Source organism: Cervus canadensis, chromosome 6, assembly GCF_019320065.1.
Source record: "Cervus canadensis isolate Bull #8, Minnesota chromosome 6, ASM1932006v1, whole genome shotgun sequence".
Classification (NCBI taxonomy): Eukaryota; Metazoa; Chordata; class Mammalia; order Artiodactyla; family Cervidae; genus Cervus; species Cervus canadensis.
The window spans coordinates 54460015-54480116 of NC_057391.1; the positions used below are offsets into that span (position 1 = coordinate 54460015).

Sequence of the window (20102 nt, forward strand, 5' to 3'; positions counted from 1 at the left end):
TGCTGCAATGGTGCTAAATTGGTCTCAGCTGCTGCTCCTGCTGAGACACTGTCTTAGAGATTATTTTATTTCAGACTCTTCATTATACAGCTAAGGAAACTGAGGTCTGCTTCTAACAGTCTATGAGTCAACAAACAAAATTTGGATGGAAGACAGGTTTTGACTCTGAATTTCCTCCTTCTCGGAATAAAGCAAATAATTTTTCCAGTTGCTCTAGAACTTAATCCTCCTGTCACAAGTGAAGAGAAGCCATTTCAGAGGCAAATTAGGGAAGGAAAGTTGAAAAAGGACACAAATCCCTTCTGAGCTAAGGAGGGGAAGGAGGTTGATGCTTCAGTGTAAGTCTAGACATTGTATTTCAGGGTCTTCTTCACACGCATTAAAAAAGCCAAACTTTTATTTATTTATTTATTCTTGGCTGTGCTGGGTCTTTGTTGATGTGGGCTTTTCTCTAGCTGTGGTGAGTAGAGAGGGGCTACTCTCTAATTGTGGTGTGCGGGCTTCTCATTGCAGAGGCTTCTCTTGTGGAGCACAGGCTCTAGAGTATGCAGGCTTCAGTAGCTGTGGCACATGGCCTCGTAGTTGTGGCTCGCGGGCTCCAGAGCACAGGGTCAGTAGCTGTGGCACACGGGCTTAGTTTTACCATGGCAAGCGGGCTCTTCTTGGACTAGGGATCGAACCCGTGTCTCCTGCATCGTCAGGCGGATTCTTTACCACTGAGCCACCAGGGAAGCCCCCACATGCATTCTTAAAAGATACTCTATTCTAAATTTTCAGGATTTCAGCTCATGTACTAGGTATAAAGTTTCTAGATTTAGCAAATAAAAACACAGGACACGTGGTTAAATTTCAATTTCATAAAATAACAATTTTTCAGTATGAGTACATCCCAAATATTTCATGGGACACACTTGCATTAAAAACTCTTCATTGTTTACCTGAAATTCCAATTTAACTATATTTTATCTGGCAACCCTAACTAAGTAGTATTAAATATCTTAAGAGGAACTAGAAACAGAGTATCTGGGACATTATCTCAGATGAGGGGTTTCACAATGGCCTAAACCAACACAGAAAGTTAAACCTACTTTGGAACAAGGTATCCACTTCTGTCTTAGCTCTCCTGGAAACATTTACCCCCAGTCCTCTTAACTTCTTCCTGATACTAGTCTATTTGATATACATCCCTGAACCATCACTCTTTTTTACTCCCTTCCTATTTCCCTCTAGCTTGTTTTCCTACTCTCCACTCCATGCTTCCCTCTTAATTGCCTAGCAGCTGGACACATATCAGGATACAAGGAGTGAGCTTCCTGAGCGTGTATGGCCACATGTGCACATTCCTGAGGACTCACTCCACATCTCTGCACAGGAAAGCTGTTTTGACGATGCAGCCCTCTGGGGAGGGTGAGACAGAAAGGGTGCCTGTCTCCTGGTGGGGCTCCCCTGCTCCCCTGGCAACAAGCCTCAGGAGGAGTCTAGGAATAGATTAACCTACCTCTAATTAATTCAAATTAAATTTAAATTTCAACTGGACAATGAATAATTTTTAGTACAAGTATGTTTCAAGAAAACTTGGGATGTACTCATACGGCACTGAAACAGCACACGTGTCCTAGAGCCAAATAAAGGAAAGGAGAGCTATTCATGGGTCTGCTGTGGCTTTCCAGGCTCAGGTGATAGTTTTGGGTGGGGTCTAAACCAGGGATTTTCCCAGACTTGCATGGGACACTCCCGCCACTGCCCTTCCCATCACCCCACAGAGGGGATGCTTGCAGCACTGGTCTCCTTGTTTGCTCTTTCTGGTCCATTCCAGGGTTCTTTATTTCAACTATACTGTGTCTAGACCTCTCAGATTTCCTGAATCCCATGGCAGACACGTCTCTGCAGCCAAAGGGACAGGGCTGAGAATGGAGAGTTGTTGCTTGCAGGCAGGAGCCAGGTGAAGCCAGTAGAGCAACTCCAGAGACTCTGTAGGCTGAGGCTGGGAAAAGAGGTCTTCAGTGTACAGGAGGGGGTGTCTCCAGGGGAAAGCAGCTTGCTTTGACTGCTGGGACCCCAAGAAGTGCTGCAGCAGAGCTGAGATTGTGATCACACTGTGGGTGTGGCCTGTCACTCTAAACCAGACAGTCTTCTAGAATCCCAACTCCTTTAAATAGGCTCTATGGTCAGCACCAGACAGTAGGAGCCTGGGATTGCTGCCTGGCTCTGATAGCCTCCAACCCAGGGCAGGGAGGCTGTTTCTGGGTGTGGCCACTCTGCTTTTTTTCCAAAGTCCCAGTAAGAGGCAACAGCAAGACTGGGGAAGGACTGCGCCAAGGTTCCTACTAACAGGCAAGGATGATGAAGGCCGAACAAAGCTGCTGTCAACACCTCTGCTGGTCTCCTCTCTTTTTCCTCTGGTGCCTGACCAGCCCAGGGCTGAGGGAGGGCTGGCTTGTCCTGTCTCAGGCTGCCCCACTGTTGCTGCTGCTGCTAAGTCACTTCGGTCGTGTCTGACCCCATAGACAGCAGCCCACCAGGCTCCTCCGTCCCTGGGATTCTCCAGGCAAGAACACTGGAGCTTGCCCCACTAGACATTGTTTAATTATTAAAATGTTCTCCCACCCACCCTCCACAGGCCAGAAGCTGTCCTAATTACCAGGAAGCCAGAATACCAAATTAAACTTTTTCACAGAACTTTGTCTCTTAACTCCCTCCATCATGGTACTCCTCCCTTTCACACGTACCCTGTGAGTTAGCTCACCTGGTTGTCGATCTTGATCTCGATCAAGGTGTCATTTTCCTTTAGTGCCTCTACAAGGGCCAGGATCCCAGCACCAGTGATGAAATTGGATTCTATGTTTAGACTTTTCAAGGTCTTGTTTACTTTTAGCATATCTGCAAAGGCCTTATGATGTGAAAAAGAAATAACCATTAGGGTTTCTAAAGATTTATTTACCAAACTTCTCACCACCACATTAAATATTTTTTTACAGTACTTAAAGAAAACCTTAGTTAAATCATACCTTCACCTTCAAGTAACAAAGATAATAATTTAAAAATGCAATAAAAATAGTTCAGTTCAGCAGCTCAGACTAATAAATTCCACATACTTGCAAAATTAAAAAAAAACAAAGATTGTTGTTGTTTAGTTGCTAAGTTGTGTCTAACTATTTTCGACCCCATACACTATAGCCCTCCAGGTTCCTCTGTCCATGGGATTTTCCAGGCAAGAATACTGGACTGGGTTGAGATTTCCTTCTCCAGGGGAGCTTCCCAACCCAGGGATCGAACGTGAGTCTCCTGCATTGGCAGGTGGGTTCTTTACCACTGAGTCACTAAGGAAGCCCCCCTAAAAAGACACTGACATAGAATTAACAACTTTGTTTTATTAAGTAAGGACATTAAAAAACCTACAACCATCTGTTATCATTGTCAATTTTTTTGAGAAAAGGCATTTTAACATTAGGGAAAAAATGTAGAAAGGATTAATCTCAGAATTATTTCATTTTTCTCCTTTTACTATGAATGGATAAAGATTTTTATCATTGACTAGCATTTGGGCACTACTAATTTAGTTGTATTATTTCAGGTCATCTGTAAATCAGGATTTTTCAAAGATAACTTTTGGAACAAAATCACTACCCAGAGTGGCAGAACCACTGGCGACGCCCAGATGGACAGTGGATGGCACACATGCACCTGTGTGTTCCCTTCATCCCCACAGTTTCCCGCTGTCATAAAGAAAAGGTATACTTTTTAAGTGGCTGGAACTCCTCCAATGCAAGAAAACAAAAACAGAGGGCCATTATCCTGAAGAGTTGCTAAAATACAGAAAACAGAAAGATTGGTGGAGAAACAACCACACAATCGCCTGAGATGCCCGAGGTGAGTCGCAGCGGTGTGCATGTGTGCTACGTAGTCTCAGTCGTGTCTGACTCCTTGCAACCCTATGGACTGTAGCCCTCCAAATGCCTCTGTCCATGGAATTCTCCAGGCAAGAATACTGGAGAGAGCTGCCGTGCCCACCTCCAGGGGATCTTCCCGATTCAGGGATCGAACCCACGCCTCTTAAGTCTCCTGCACTGGCAAATGCCTTCTTTGCCACTATTGCCACCTGGGAAGCCCCAGTTAGGGCGTCTCACTACAAAGCTGCCTTAGGAACAGGTGGATCAGTGAGAGCAGGCGGAGAGCACAACAGCTATTCCTGAGGCTTCCCTGAAAAGGGGCAACTGCCTGCACAGCCATCAGTGAGAAATCTCCCAGGAAGAGGCTTGGTGAGGGTGCCAGGTCCCGAGAGTGAAGCAGTGCAGAAACAGAGGCACTCCCAGGTCTTCCACCAGATACAGAGTGGGAGACGGGACAGGAGAGGCGGCAACGCCCAGGACGGAAATACGCTGAACCGTGTCCCTCCCAGAGGGAAGCCCTCCCAACTTAAGCAGTTGCCGAGGACTCTCCGGTTGCCTGCTAGATTCTCATACGCACACTACAGAGAAGGCTGCTCATCAACTCATCTGCCTGCTGACAAAAGCACTCGCTCATTCATTCATTTATTCACTCATTCACTTAGCAAAGATTATGTGTCAGGCTTCTGCTTCGTGCTAGCTGTAGGGAAAACAAAAACCCCTGTTTAGGGAGCTTATGGTTCAGCAGCAGAGGCAGAGGCAATAATGACTAAATAAAATGTGTGGCCTGCCAGATGGTAACAAATGGAGAAATATAAAGGGGCTTCCCTTTTAAGGGATAGATCTTTTGGCGAACCAGATCTACATAACTGCAGAGGAAATAGTCCCGGTTTACACAAATCAATTTTGTTCTCTATTTGGAACTATGAACAGGCAAACAGTGACTGCTAGACCTAATAGGAAAACCAACATCAGGAGAGAAAAGTTGAGTTCACAAAACAGGCCAGCATGCTATGCAGGGAACACAGAATATTCAGAGAACAGAAATATGTAAAATTTCTAAATGTTACCAACTGTCTCCACCTTGCCCCACTTCCAAAAAAGAAAGAAAGAAAATAGAGAAAGAAAAAACACTGTAATCTACTCACAGAGAAGCAATAATCAGACTGCCATTAGTCGCTAGACTTTATAGCCAATAGAACTGAGGCTTTAATATATTTATACAGCCAGATAATTGTAAATGCTGGTGATAAATTCTAATTTTTTTGGTGTCAATCTATACACCTAACTGAATATAATGAGATAAAATGTATAAAGCTCAAATGTGTGAAATAGTAGAATAACTACAATTTAGAGCTAGAAAAGGAAGATGAAGTAGAAAGAAGAGAGAGTACAGAGTTGCCCAATCTTTTCTAATGGAGAATCAAAAACTATCTGAGATAATACATCAAAAATAAAAGTGCATATGTTATATGGAATTTAGAAAGATGGTAATGATAACCCTATATGCAAAACAGAAAAAGAGACACAGATGTACAGAACAGACTTTTGGACTCTGTGGGAGAAGGCGAGGTTGGGATGTTTCGAGAGAACAGCATCGAAACATGTATATTATCTAGGGTGAGGCAGATCACCAGCCCAGGTTGGATGCATGAGACAAGTGCTCGGGCCTGGTGCACTGGGAAGACCCAGAGGGATCGGGTGGAGAGGGAGGTGGGAGGGGGGATCGGGATGGGGAATACATGTAAACCCATGGCTAATTCGTGTCAATGTATGACAAGGGCCACTGCAATGTTGTAGGGTGGTTAGCCTCCGACTAATAAAAATAAATAAAAAAAAATGCATATGTATTAGTGCATTTCTACCTGGTTGCACACTAGAAAGACCTGGATGCTTTAAAAAATACACCAATGCTTGGGCCCCACCCCAGATGAATTAAATCAGAATCTCAGGCTGTGGCCTGGACAGCTGCTTTGTTTGTTTTTTTTTTAGTATTGAAGTATAGTTGATTTATGACTGCATTTTTGAAAAGCTCTTCAGTGACTAGTGTTCAGCCAGGATTCAAAATCACTTTAATTGAAATCATATAGACAACAACGAAAGGAATGAAAAACAAGCTGCTAACAGTGATTGCTCTTGGGAGTAGAACAAGGAACTTCTGAACTCTTTTGTTTTAATGGCAGAAAGGACAAAAAGAAGGAAGAGGAGAAGGAATTCAACTTGAGACAAGAACAGGTTTTCCAACCTCAAGACCATCGACATCTGAGGCTGGAGAATTCTTTGTTGTGGGAGGTATCCTGCGTCTTGTGGGAGGTTTAGCAGCCTCTGAGACCCACAAAATGTCAACAGTACCCTCCCAGTCATGACAACCAAAAAATATCTGGAGACACTGCTAAATGTTCCCTGGAGGGCAGAATCACCCTGAGTTGAGAACCACTGGACTAGAAGAACAATTCTGTGTATTAGTCAAGCACTTGCTTGAACTACAAGGAAAGCTCAAGAGTTTGCACTGATGTTATTGTACACCATGTAAATTAAAGTGTATTTATTCAGTGCTAGGTCTTTAATTAGAATTAAATGTACACATTTTAATTAGAGCCCCAAAAGGGAATGCATCAGGCCTTTCCTTATGGATTCTCCAAGCTTTGGGATTTACTTCTGCTATTAGAATAACAAAATGTCAGAGCAATTAGGCCTTTATAAAAAACTTGCAGGACCTACTGGCAAGTAGCCACGATCTTGCCAATTTCTTTTAAACTGGAGAAAACACTTTTCTTATACCGAACAAAACAGGGAAGAGAGACCCAGCCAAACACAACCCTGGGCTCCAGGCCCAGGTTCACTGCAGTTCAGCAAATATTTGAGCATCTATTACATGTGCTGGGGATAATAACGTTAGTGAAACCAAGACTAGATTTCTTAAAGGTTATATAAATAGTGTAGAAATACATTTTTAAAGAGAAGGTTTTGCTTTCTGTACTTCACAGCGTTATGTGGAAATTGCTGTTTCCTGCACTGTCCAAACCTGTATCCTCGCAGGGGTAGCCACAGGACTCACGTGGCTATGGAGGCCTTGAAAAGTGCCTCTTATGAACTGAGATGTGCTATAAATATAAAACATGCATTGGATTTCAAAGATGTAGTATGGAAAAATACTGCAAAAGACCTCATTACATATACATTTTGAAATGATGGCATTTTGGATATGGTGGTTTAAATAAAATATATCCTTAAATTTAATTCCACCCATTTTTTTTGATGTGGTTACTGGAAAATTTAAAGGTCCATGTGTAGTTCTCATTTTATTTTTATTTGATAGTGCTGTCCTAAACTTCTGATTTTTATGTGGCATTCCTATTAATAACAGCATTTTTAAAAAACATATTTGGGCCTTTTCTCTATATTGGCATTTATTAGTGTGGCAAGTTTCATTAACACTCCCTGCTATAGGGGTGATTATATGGAAGTACTTGGAGCATGGTAAACTGAATTTGATTACAGATCACTTAAATTTGCTTCCTGGCTTGGTCACAAGCTGGGTAATCTTAGTTAAGGTACTCATACTCTGAGCCTCAGTTGCCACATCTGTAAAACAGGAATAATGTCATCTCACATCCACATAGCTTGTCTATATTCACTATAATCCCACAAGTATTTTGTAGAGTCTATTTGTGAACCTTACATAGAAAAGAGTCTCCAAGCTCTTGCTTTAATGCTGATCTGTAATTCTCAACAGTGAGTTGTTCACCCACAAACATAGTCTGAATATCTCTGCTGCCTGTGGGATAATCAATCAATCTTCAACCTATAGAAAAGTTCTTTTCTGACGATAGCATAGCTGAAAGGGGAACCATCTGGGGTCAGCCAGGTGAGGGCTGGACCATGTGAAGCCATCCAGGCATAAGGCTGGAAGAGGCTTTTCTTTTCACTCTAAAGGATAACAGTTATTCCTTGCAGTTGTATGGTGCACTTGTCACAAGGCATACATTCAATACCTAGTTGTTGGACAGAAAACTATATCAAGCAGATTATTATATTTGATATAACAATATATACCTTAATATATTATTAACACATTGGGGGCTATATTATGTTTTATATAATAATATATAATATAAATACATTATAGATATAATGTGTGTTAGTGTATATTATTAACATATTGGGCTGTGTAATGGATATATATATTATATTAGTCCATTCAGCAGGTTATCTATTTGCTGTAGAGTAGAAGTTAGATTATTTACTAGTAGTGCTGACAGTAAACTATAAACTAGTTGCATCCCTGCCATTTTACTGTAGATATTATATTAAACAGAAATTACAAATCATTTATTTATTTATCCCTTTAGTTATTTACATACAAAATGCACTGTGAATATTTTTGCTTAACTGAAAACAAATCTAGTAAAGGGCAGAGATTATACACAAAATCATACACAGATAAGAACCTCTAAATTGCTAACTTTACCTCACCAATAATCTAGTTATGTTCTTTTTCTATTTCAATGATAGGCTTCAAATTAAAAACTGCTTTCAACCTACAAATTTAGACATGTAATAACTGCTGGTGAAAACATCAGTTCTGTAGCTTAGCCCCTCTCTTACATGAGTGCTTACTTCACATTTGCTGTCGTCATCATGGAAATACTACCTATTGCTCAGAGGTTAGAGGGCACATCCATTTATTCATTTAACAAGTATTTTTCAATACTTGTTTTTCAACATCTACTCAACACCAGCACTGTGGTGGGTAGCATTACTTTCTTGCTGTCCCTTTTTAATGTTCTTTTAAATCTTCCAAAAGACATGTTACTTTAAAGCACATCATCAAGTCAAGAAACTTTTATTTTTCAAGTGCTGAGCATCAGATCCTGTAGAACCATTGATGTGGCCTAATGCTCAGGCTTCTGACAACTGGCACAATTTAGCAAACATACAACAGTGAGGTAATGTATTTAAATATAGCATAGCTGGGTGGTTAGGCATTTTGATTGTGCAACCAGGGCCTGGTGGTGAATCCTGGCTCTGTCCTCTGCTGACTGGGTTACTTTGGAAAAGTTACTTAACCTTTCTGAGCCTCACACTGCTCATTTGTTAGAGTGGGAACTAATAATAGTACACACCTCATTGTGTGTACTGAGGATTCAGTGAGATGACCTAGCAAAGGACAGGGGTCAGAGCTGCTCAAGAAATGTGAGCTACTAATAGGAGGAATAACACTGATGATGGCAATGGTAGTAGTATTTACTTGGGCTCAGGGGTTTCCTTATTTACTCGAATCAACTAAGGTGCATAGGAGGAATAGACCTTTTTCTTCTTTCATCTAGTTAACAATATCAAACAAAAAATGTTTTAAGATTTGGTTGTTTAAAATATTTTTGAGACATATGAATCCACTTAAAAGATTAAAATGAAAAATATGTTAACATTTTTTTCTATGTGCTGAGTTCCTATAGGCTCTCATGGGGGAGGGGTCTCATATCCATTTATTGTGATGGAATGCTACTGCAGGTGCAAATGTTTCAGAAAATTTATACTAAGAATAAAACAAAATCTAAATATTTATTTAGCTAGATGCCTAATCTAATCTTATATCTTTCTCCTAAAAGTGTAGTGTTAACAAAATTCTAGTGAATTCAAAGTGCCTGACTTGTGGGTTCTTGTTTTACCGTCTCATTATAACTAATTTTGTTTATTAATTATACAGAAAATAAATTGACCAGATCTGAACATTGTTAATTGATAAAACAAATTAAAAATAGCTTCTACTGAATTAAATATCTGAGGGCTATATTTCTAAGGATTTTACTCACAATTGCCACAGGGTCATTGCTGCGGGTTGCGGCCAGACTGAACTTTTTCACGTGAGTGTTGGTCTCCAGAGCCTTTGCAAATTCCTTCAGGGTTGGAATTGGAATGTTCTATGAGAAAGACACAGATTGTTGATGAATCCTTCTATAGCACCTTCACCCTAAGCTCAGGACCCACAGCTTTTACATACAGCAGGTCCCCGACCTATGCATGAGTTTCGTTCTGAGAGCACATTCCTAGGTCCAATGTGTACATAACTCCAACAAAGTTAGCCTAGGTACCCAACTAACACAAAATCAGCTAGATGATACTGTACTGTAACAGGTGTATAATACTTTTCACACAAATAATACATGTATAAAAAAGAAACACAAAAAACAAACATTTTTAATATTACAGTATAGTACCTTGAAAAGTACAATAGTACAGTACAACAGCTGGTATACAGGGGCTGGCACGTATGCTTGCATCTTTGAAAGTTCACAATTTGAAGGTTCGTATTTTGGTGACTTAGATGAACCTTTGATTTTATCCTCTCTGAAAGACATTCATCAGCCATCTCTAGCAACTAACCTATCCAGAGCCAATAGCCCCACTTAGTGTCCAATAAGGGAATCTAACACAATGTGACACTCGCATCACTTCTGTTTACCCTCCGAATTATGCACACACCACCCTTCCCTCTTTTTCTCTTTCATTCTCTATATTTTAGCCAGACTAGAATTAAACTAGCTCTAATTCCTACTCATTTTTCAAGACCCAGCGGAAATATCACCTCCTCTGTTTATTGGATCTCCTAGGCAGGATCAATTTCCCTTACCTGCAATTCCACAGAATTTGGGGGCTTACCACATCACGTTATAATTATCTGCTTAGTGTTTTTCTCCTAGTTTGAGTTCTTCAGAATCGAGACTGAATGAACCTTACTCCCCCTTCCATAGCACTTAGCACAGTACTGAGCACCGGAGAGGCAGACAATACGGGGCACAGCTAGAGGCTAACATGAGTTCATGGAACACTACAGGCCAGCTCTGTGACTGTGGACAGCTGAATCTTTTAAAGTCCCATTAAGGATTAAATGAGATAATGAATTTCAAGTATTTAGCAAAGTATATGGCACATAGCTAGTACTCAATAAAAATCAGTTGATACTATTAAATGCTGGAAATTGGCCTAATAAGAAGGAACAAAAAAGGTGTCAGGTAGTGTTTTCTCTTTCTCTCATTCTTTCTCTCTCTCACACACACAATTTCTCCTCCCTTTGAGAGTGCTAAGACATTGTCAAAGCAGAAGTGACTTCAGAGACTAGGCCATAAAAGACATTGTGGCTCTCTTTTTCTCTTGGGTCATTTGCTCTGGGGGAAGCAAGTTGTCATGACGTGAAGATATATTGGCGGCCCTATTGAGAGGTCCATGTGCTGAGGAAACTGAGGCCTCCTGCCAACAGTCACATGAGTGCGCCATCTTGCAAATGGAGCCCCAAGCCCTGGTCAAGCCTTGAGATGACTGCAGGTCTGGCTGACAGCTTTACCACAGCCTCATCTGAGACCCTGAGCCACAACTACCCGGCCAAGTCACTCTCAGATTCCTGACACTCAGAAATTATGTGAAATAATAAACTGTTTGTTGTTTTAAGCCTCTAAGTTTCGGGGTAATTTGTTACTCAGTAGTAGATAACTAATAACACTTGTTTAACACAAGTACTGTAATTCTTTTAAAAGAATTCTAGAAATGACTCTTTTTTTTAAACCTACTTCTTTAATTTATTTTAAAATTTTATTTTATTATTATTTTTTAACTTTTTATTTTATATATTAGAGAATAGCCAGTTAACAATGTTGTGATAGTTTTAGGTGGACAGCAAAGGTACTTAGCAATACATACACATGTATTTATTCTCCCCCAAACTCCCTTCCCATCCAGGATGCCACATAGCATTGAGCAAATAAATCCACTCCTTCTGAATAGGATATTTTGCCTCGAAATCATTGACTATAAAGGATTTAGAACATGTGTAAAGGCAGGCAGTCATCTCCAGTAAGTTTTCTGACTGAACGATAAGTCAAGTGACTGACAACAATCATTTGAAATACCTTAATATTGTTGAGGTTGACTTCTTGCAAGCTGGGATCATTGGCTTTCATCTGCTGTAGACTTACTTCCACATTTGTGGGATTTGGTGGTTCCTCAAATACTGGCTTGACTTTTTCACCTTTGACCACATCTAAGACACAAGTTTTAATTTAAAAAATAAAATGTAAGGTCTCTCCCATAAAAATCAGAGACAACTTCCCCCCAAATGACCTTCTTTTCATATGGGGTGATTCCAATAATATTCTAATATCAGTGACAGCAAGCTTATTCTCAACTCAGCAAGCAGAGGAATGGTGTGGCTCTGAGTTACAGCCTCCCAGGTTGGTGTTTTCAGCTGCAATGAGGAGTCTCAGTGGTTGATGCTCCATGGAGCCAAAAGTGCAGGAGGCTCTACAGCAAACTCAAACTCCTAAAAGAATATCCACAGGTAGTTATAGCTGCTCCATATGGACCTCTTTCAAACTATAATAACCAAACCAAAGAAACTAAGATGCACAAAAATGAGTTCCTTTATTTCCCAAACCCAATTCTCCTCTGGCCCATCCTCTGATTTCCATCTTGGAGCTTTAATTTTGAGGATTGTATAGGAAGAGAAAGGAATAGAAAAGAAGAAGTGGAAGAATTCTCAAAAGCAGTTAACAGAAAATGTTTGCAATGTATGTAATACACAAAGAGTTCATATCTCAATATACACAGAGCTTCTACAAGGCAGTAAGATAACCCAGTGGAAAATGAACAGCTAGTGATCAGAGGATTCTCTATCAGTCAACCAAAAAAATATGAAAAGTAATTAAATTCTGAGAAATTTAAAAATGAGATACCATTTGATTTGCCAAAAAATGTAAAAAGATAATATTCAGAGTCAGCAACAATGTGGAGGAAAAGGCATCTTCATATATTGTTAGGAAGGAGAGATATTCCACGTACAGAAATATTCAGTGTTGTCAAGATGTCAGTTCTTCCCAAATGCAATGCAATCCCAATCAAAATCTCAGAAATTTATTTTGCAGATATTAAAAAATGATTATAAAGTTTATATAAAGAGGAAAAATACACAGAATAGCCAAAACAATATTTAAAGAGAAAAACAAATCCAGCAATTCAACTTCAAGAAGACTTAAAGCTATAGGAAGGAAGATAGTGATATTGGTAAAAATATACAAATAGATCAGTGGAACAGAATACAGAGTCCACAAACAGACCCACATAAATACAATCAGTTGATCTTTGACAAAGCAGCAAAGGTAATATAGTGGAGAAAAAAGTAGTCTTTTCAACAAATGGTGCTGGAACAACTGGACATCTACATGAAAGAAAAAATAAAAGAATCTAGATACAGACCTTATGGGCTTCCCAGGTGGTGCTAGTGGTAAAGAACCCACCTGCCAATGCAGATGTAAGAGCTGGTTCAATCCATGGGTTGGGAAGATCCCCTGGAGGAGGGCATGGCAACCCACTCCAGTATTCTTGCTGGAGAATTGCATGAACAGAGAAGCTTGGCAGGCTACCTTCCATAAGGTTGCAATGAGTTGAACACGACTGAAGTGACTTAGTACGCACACACAGACCTTACACTCTTCACAAAAATTAACTCAAAACAGATCACAGACCTAAATTTAAATGCAAAACTATAGAACTCCTAGGAGATAACAGAGGATAAAATCTAGATGACCTTGGGTTTGAAGATGAAGTTTTAGATACAGTCCTAAAGGCATAATCCTTAAAAGGAAGAATTGATAAACTGACCTGCATTAAAATTAAACTTTTATACTCTACAGAAAATACTCTCAAGAGCAATGGGGAGATAAAGCACAGACTGGGAGAAAATATTTGCAAAAGACACATCTGATAGACTCACAGATATAGAGAAAAAACTAGTGGTTACCAGTGGGGAGAAGGAGGAGGGAGAGACAATATATGGGTATAGTGAAAAAAAGGGTTGTTATGAGATTATTTGAAATCATGTGTGTAAGTACATCAAGGCTGTATATTGTCTCCCTGTTTATTTAACTTATATGCAGAGTACATCATGTGGAATGCCGGCTGGATGAAGCACAAGCTGGAATCAAGATTGCCAGCAGAAACATCAATAACCTCAGATATGCAGATGATACCACCCTTATGGCAGAAAGCGAAGAGGAACTAAAGAGCCTCTTGATGAAAGTGAAAGAGGAAAGTGGAAAAGCTGGCTTAAAGCACAACATTCAGAAAACTAAGATCATGGCATCTGGTTCCATCACTTCATGGGAAATAGATGAGGGAACAATGGAAACAGTGACAGACTTTATTTTTTGGGCTCCAAAATCACTGCAGATGGTGACTGAAGCCATGAAATTAAAAGATGCTTGCTCTTCGGAAGAAAAGCTATGACCAACCTAGACAGCATACTAAAAAGCAGAGACATTATTTTGCCAACAAAGGTCCATCTAGTCAAAGCTATGGTTTTTCCAGTAGTCGTGTATGGATGTGAGAGTTGGACTATAAAGAAGCCGAAGAATTGATGCTTTTGAACTGTGGTGTTGGAGAAGACTCTTGAGAGTCCCTTGGGCTGCAAGGAGATCAAACCAGTCAATCCTAAAAGAAATCAATCCTGAATATTCATTGGAAGGACTGATGCTGAAGCTGAAGTTCCAATACTTTAACCACCTGATGCAAAGAAGTTACTCATTGGGAAAGACCCTGATGCTGGGAAAGATTGAAGACAGAAGGAGAAGGGGACGACAGAGGATGAGATGGTTGGATGGCATCACTAACTCAATGGACATGAGTTTGAGTAAACTCTGGGAGTTGGTGATGGACAGGAAAGCCTGGCATGGGCTTGCAAAGAGTTGGACATGACTGAGTGACTGAACTGAACTGTGTGAAACTTTTGCAATTTGTAAAGCATTATATAATTTTCAAAATCTTTGATTCGTTAAAAAAATCAGAAAAAAGACACATATGATAAAGCACTTATCCAATATATACAAAGAACTCTTAAAACTCAATGATAAGGAAATGACATGATTTTAAAAATAAGCCAAAAAAGTTAAGAGATATCTCACCAAAGAAGATATACAAATGAAAAATAAGCATATGAAAAGATGCTCCACATCATATGTTATCAGGGAAATGCAAATTAAAATAGTGACACACCACTACACACCTATTAGAATGACCAAAATCTGGAACACTGACAAAACCAACTGTTGGTGAGGATGTGGAGCAACAGAAATTCTCATTCATTGCTCATGGAATTCAAAACCAGACATCTTACCATAAGATTCAGCACTTATGCTCCTTGATGTTTACCCAAAGGAATTTAAAATTTATGTCCAAAATCTGAACATGGATATTTGTAGCAGCTTTATTCTTAATTTCCAAAATTTGGAAGCAACTAAGATGTCCTTCAGTAGGTGATCTGATAAACTGTGGTATACCCAAATAATGGAACATTATTCAGTGTTAAAAAGAAATGATCTATCACTGCCACATGATTTAGCAGTTCCACTCCTGGGCATATGTCTAAAATAAGCAAAAACACTAATTTGAAAAGTCACATGCATCCCCATGTTCACAGAAGTATTTTTTACAATTGCCAAGATATGGAAGCAGCCTAAACATATATCAACAGATGAATGGATAATATACACCCATACACCCATACAAACAAATATGGGCTACTACTCAACCATGATAAAGAATGAAATTTTACCATTTACAACAACATGGGTTAACTTGGAAGGTAGTATGCTAAGTGAAATAAGTCAGACAGAGAACGACAACTACTTTAAGATGTCACTTATATGTGAATCTTAAAAAAACAAATAGTGAACATAGCAAAAAGGAAATAAACTCACAGATACAGGGAACAAACTGGTGGTTACCAGTGGGGAGAGGAAAAGAGGGAGGAGCAAGACAGAGAATTAAGAATTCTCTTAATAGAGAATTAAGAAGTACCAATTCTTATGAATAAAATAAACTATAAGGATATATTATATAACATAGGGAATATAGCCAACTCCATAATAATATATAATAACTATTAATGGAGTATAACCTTTAAAAACTGTGAATCACTATGCTGTATACCTATAACTTATAAAATATTGTACATCAAATGTTACTCTCAATAAAAAAATGAAAAGCTCTATCAAATCTTGAAAAGACACAGAGGAACCTTAAATGCATATTACTAAGTGAAAGAAACCAGTCTGAATAGGCTACATACTGTATGATTCCAACTATATGACATTCTGGAAAAGACATAATGATGGATACAGTTAAAAGATCAGCGGTTGCCAGAGGTTAGTGGGGAAGGAGAGATGAACAGACAGAGCACAGAGAAGTTGCGGACAGTGAATCCACTCTGCCTGAAACTGTAGTGGTGGAAACATGTCATTATACATTTGTGCAAGCCCACAGAATGTACAAACCCAGGAGTGAGCCCTGTTGTAAACTTTGGGCTCAGAGTGACAATGATGTGTCAGTGTAGGTTCATTAATTGTAACAAACGCACCCCTCTGTGCAAATATAGCTAAGCGGAGAGGCTGTGGGTATGGAACAGAATATCTCTGTACCTTTCTCTCAATTTTGCAGTGAACACAAAACTACTCTAAAAATAGTATTTTAAAAAGTTAATGATATGTGTGTATGTGTATGTATAAAAGCCCAGTAGGCTATGCACCAAACTTTTTTTTTCATAACAAACGTGTTGTCAGAATCTTACATTTTGGTACTGAGATTAAAAGGATGAGTATTTTTCATTTGTATGCATAAGAAACCAGAAGGAAAACAAAAGGAATGTTGCTCACTGTCTGGGTAAATTACCCAGTATAAATGGTGGTTGATATATACATTGCTGACACTAGAAAGCATTGCCAAAGTCACCATCAGAGAGAATAAAATGTAATTTTATTAAGAAAAGCTGTGATCTTCTGTGAGTTTTCATAACAGCTGGATCACACTATATTGAAATTATTTGGTTATTGATCTGTCCTTCCCACACATAGATAAGTTCCTTTGGTCAGGCACCATCTTTTTTACCTTTGTACCTAAGCCTAGAATGTTCCTGACACAGTAAATATTTAGTAAATGACTGATGAATGAGTAAGTGAGAGAGGCTAATGAAGGATACACTTCTCTAGAAAATGGTGACAAAGAAGAGAGTGGTCGGGAATGTTCTGTGGCAAATCCACACCAGTGTGTCTTTCATGCTCTCTGGGGGAAGTAGGTACTCAAATTCAAATGGATGTAGGACAAACATCCATTATTGAGACAAAAAGGCACTCAAATAGAGAAGGAAATTTATCTAAAATACTACAGAAAATCAACCCTGAATATTCTTTGGAAGGACTGATGCTGAAGCTGAAGCTCCAATACTTTGACCACTTGATACGAAGAGCTGACTCATTGGAAAAGAACCTGATGCAGGGAAAGATTGAGGGCAAGAAGAAAAGAGGGCAACAGAGAATGAAATGATTGGATGGCATTGCCGACTCAATGGACATGAGTTTGAGCAAACTCTGGAAGACAGGGAAGCCTGGCATGCTGCAGTCCATGGAGTCTCAAAGAGTCAGACGCGACTTGGTGACTAAACAACAGAAACAATCACAAACATCCATAATTAAGACAAAAAGATGCTTCTCGAATAGAGAAGTAAAATTTAGCTAAGATACTGTAGCTAATTAAAGCGTCGTTATGACATAAAACTCTCCTTTCTGTGCTGACTAAGCAAACTTTTTTATCTGTCATTTCCTCCTTTGACTGAACCTATCAGGAGAGAATTCGCCTGCAATGCAGGAGACCCTGGTTCGATTCCTGGGTTGGGAAGATCCACTGCTGAAGGGATAGGCTACCCACTCCAGTATTCTTGGGCTTCCCTTGTGGCTCAGCTGGTAAAGAATCTGCCTGCAACATGGAAGACCTGGGTTCGAACCCTGGGTTGGGAAGATCCCCTGGAGAAGGGACAGGCTACCCACTCCAGTATTCTGGCCTTGAGAATTCCAGGGACTGTATAGTCCATGGGGTTGCAAAGAGCCGGACAGGACTGAGTGACTTTCACTTTCACCAGGAGTGTGTTCTGGGCAGCACACACTGATCGGTACTAGTCACACTACCAGACAGAGCTCCCAGTGCTGGCCACTCTGTTCTGATCTGATTGCTCACAGCCCAGTGATCCTAGGTGAACTGACAAAATCCACCTTCAAAGCCTAAAAGAATTCCAGACTTCCCAGCGGCCCAGTCAACAAGCCTTTCTCCTACCAGCAACACCCGGAGGCTCCCAGGTTTCATAAAACCACAGATTTCACGTCAACTTACTTCTCACAGGCCCTTTGCCGCCTTTCGTGTTGGTCGTTTCTTCATCAAACTTGGGATTGTTGAGCAAATTGTGTACTCCAAGAACAGCTGAAAAGCAAAAATAACCTGTGAATAAAACTTAAGTTTGAGAAAGCTTGTTAAGATGTCCACATTATTAATTTTCCCTTTGCAGAACAATTCTTCATACCATAAAGATAAGTCTCTTGACCTCACTTGCCTTGCAAAGTGTGTGACACATGTATAGTATTAAATAAGCTTTTTTTTTGTTTGTTTAAATCCCTCCTCCTAAGATCACTAGCATTCCTCACATCTTTCTACATCTATATATGTGGAATTGTGTAGGATCTGAGGGACAATGGTCTAGTTGTCTCCAAATTGAAAATCTGCTTAGATCTCCTAGTTAAGTAGATTCATCCCTTATGTTTTCTCATCTGTAAAATTTGAACGTGGGACTGAGTCTAATGATATTTTAAGCTCTAACATTATATAGACTATAGTATGTAGTTTTTCTGGAGACAAAGGGCTGAAGGATCATGGTCCTCTTTCAGTGTAAGCCTCCCCATTGCTTTCATCTCTCAGTACTGAAAAGAGTGGTTCTTTTCCCTTCTAGAGCATCCCAGGGTGGGAAATAAGAGATGTCAGCAATAAAAGGTCGGGTAAGCAGGCTGATTTTGAGTCTCCTGTACTACACAGAAGTTGCACCAGAGGGCAGTATAGTACGCAGGAGACAGCACTGGCCATAACAACACGGAGCAGGCACTAACTGCCACTGCCCACCCGGCTTTCCCTTCCTTAATGAAACTCCAGGTGAGAAATTCCAGGAGGCCTACTGGGGAAGGATCCCAGAATAATTTGCCAATGGCGGCAGGGGCCCACCTCTGAGCTCCTCATCTGCTGTAAACTATACTCTAGAAGGACAGCCCGTATAGCCAACAAGGGGTAAATGTTCAGAGCCAGAGGGTATGGGGGTTGAGAGTGGCAGTCAGGAGCAGTCAGCCTGAGCTTAAATCCTGACTCTGTCACGTACTATCTGTATGGCTTGAGAAGTTGTTAAACGCCACTGAGCCTCAATTTCCCCATCTGTAAAACAGGGATAATCATGACACTTTACCTATCACAAGGGTTAAGTGACTTCCTATGTGTGACACTCTGTTCTAAGTGCTTTACAAATTCTTGTTAAGTAAATAAGAATTTGTCACTGTGTTTTTGGCATTGTCTAGGGAGAATAAACACAGGACACTGAGACCATTCAACAAGCATATCTTGCTTTGGCCCCATATTCACTAAGCAACTTATGATTATAACTTCACTCCCTTTGTCAAGTTTTAATTTTAGAATAAGGCAGAGTTGGTTCTCCTGGGAGGAAGGAGATTATTATTACTCATGTCTTCCAATGGAATAACAATGTGAAAATTCTTGCCAAAGCTGTGGACTGTTTTTCAAAACACCTCTATCCTGTGGGGACCTAATGACCCTAATAATGCAAATTTCCATCCAATTAGTATACAAATATGCTGATATATGCATGGAATCTTTTTCAAAGGAAATACAAGAAACGGGAGGGAGCTTATATAATTCATAACATATTATTTTGTACTTTGGAGGTTTTTCCTTGTTTATTTTTTACTTTATATTGGAGTATAGCCAATTAACAATGTTGTGATAGTTTCAGGTGCAATGCACAGCAGAGTGACTTAGCCACACATATACATATATCCATTCTCCCCTCAAACTCCTCTCCCATTCAGACTGCCACATAACACTGAGTTCCCTGTGCTACACAGTAGGTCCTTGTTGATTATCCATTCTAAAGATAGCAATGTGTACATTTGATCCCAAATTCCCTAACTATCCCTTCCCTGAGTTTTTTCTATCTGTATGTATAACCAATTCACAATTCACATATAATAATAATTATTATTATACGGTTGCTATTGTTAAGAAAACTAGAAAAAATGAGCAGACTGGACTGAATATGGATCTACTTTACTGGGGAAATATAACAGT

General features: G+C 39.8%; 1 protein-coding gene across 2 annotated transcripts in view; it reads right to left on the reverse strand.

The window, feature by feature from the left end:
• The window catches only part of TMOD2 (tropomodulin 2), a 51262-nt gene that overhangs the window by 7603 nt on the left and 23557 nt on the right, over positions 1-20102 (reverse strand). For both annotated transcript variants that reach the window (XM_043471975.1, XM_043471976.1), the window contains 4 exons: positions 18096-18182; positions 11795-11925; positions 9704-9811; positions 2747-2890 (listed from right to left, as the gene is read on the reverse strand). In XM_043471975.1, coding sequence (XP_043327910.1) covers positions 2747-2890; positions 9704-9811; positions 11795-11925; positions 18096-18182 — 470 coding nt within the window. The remainder of the gene's footprint in view (positions 1-2746; positions 2891-9703; positions 9812-11794; positions 11926-18095; positions 18183-20102) is intronic.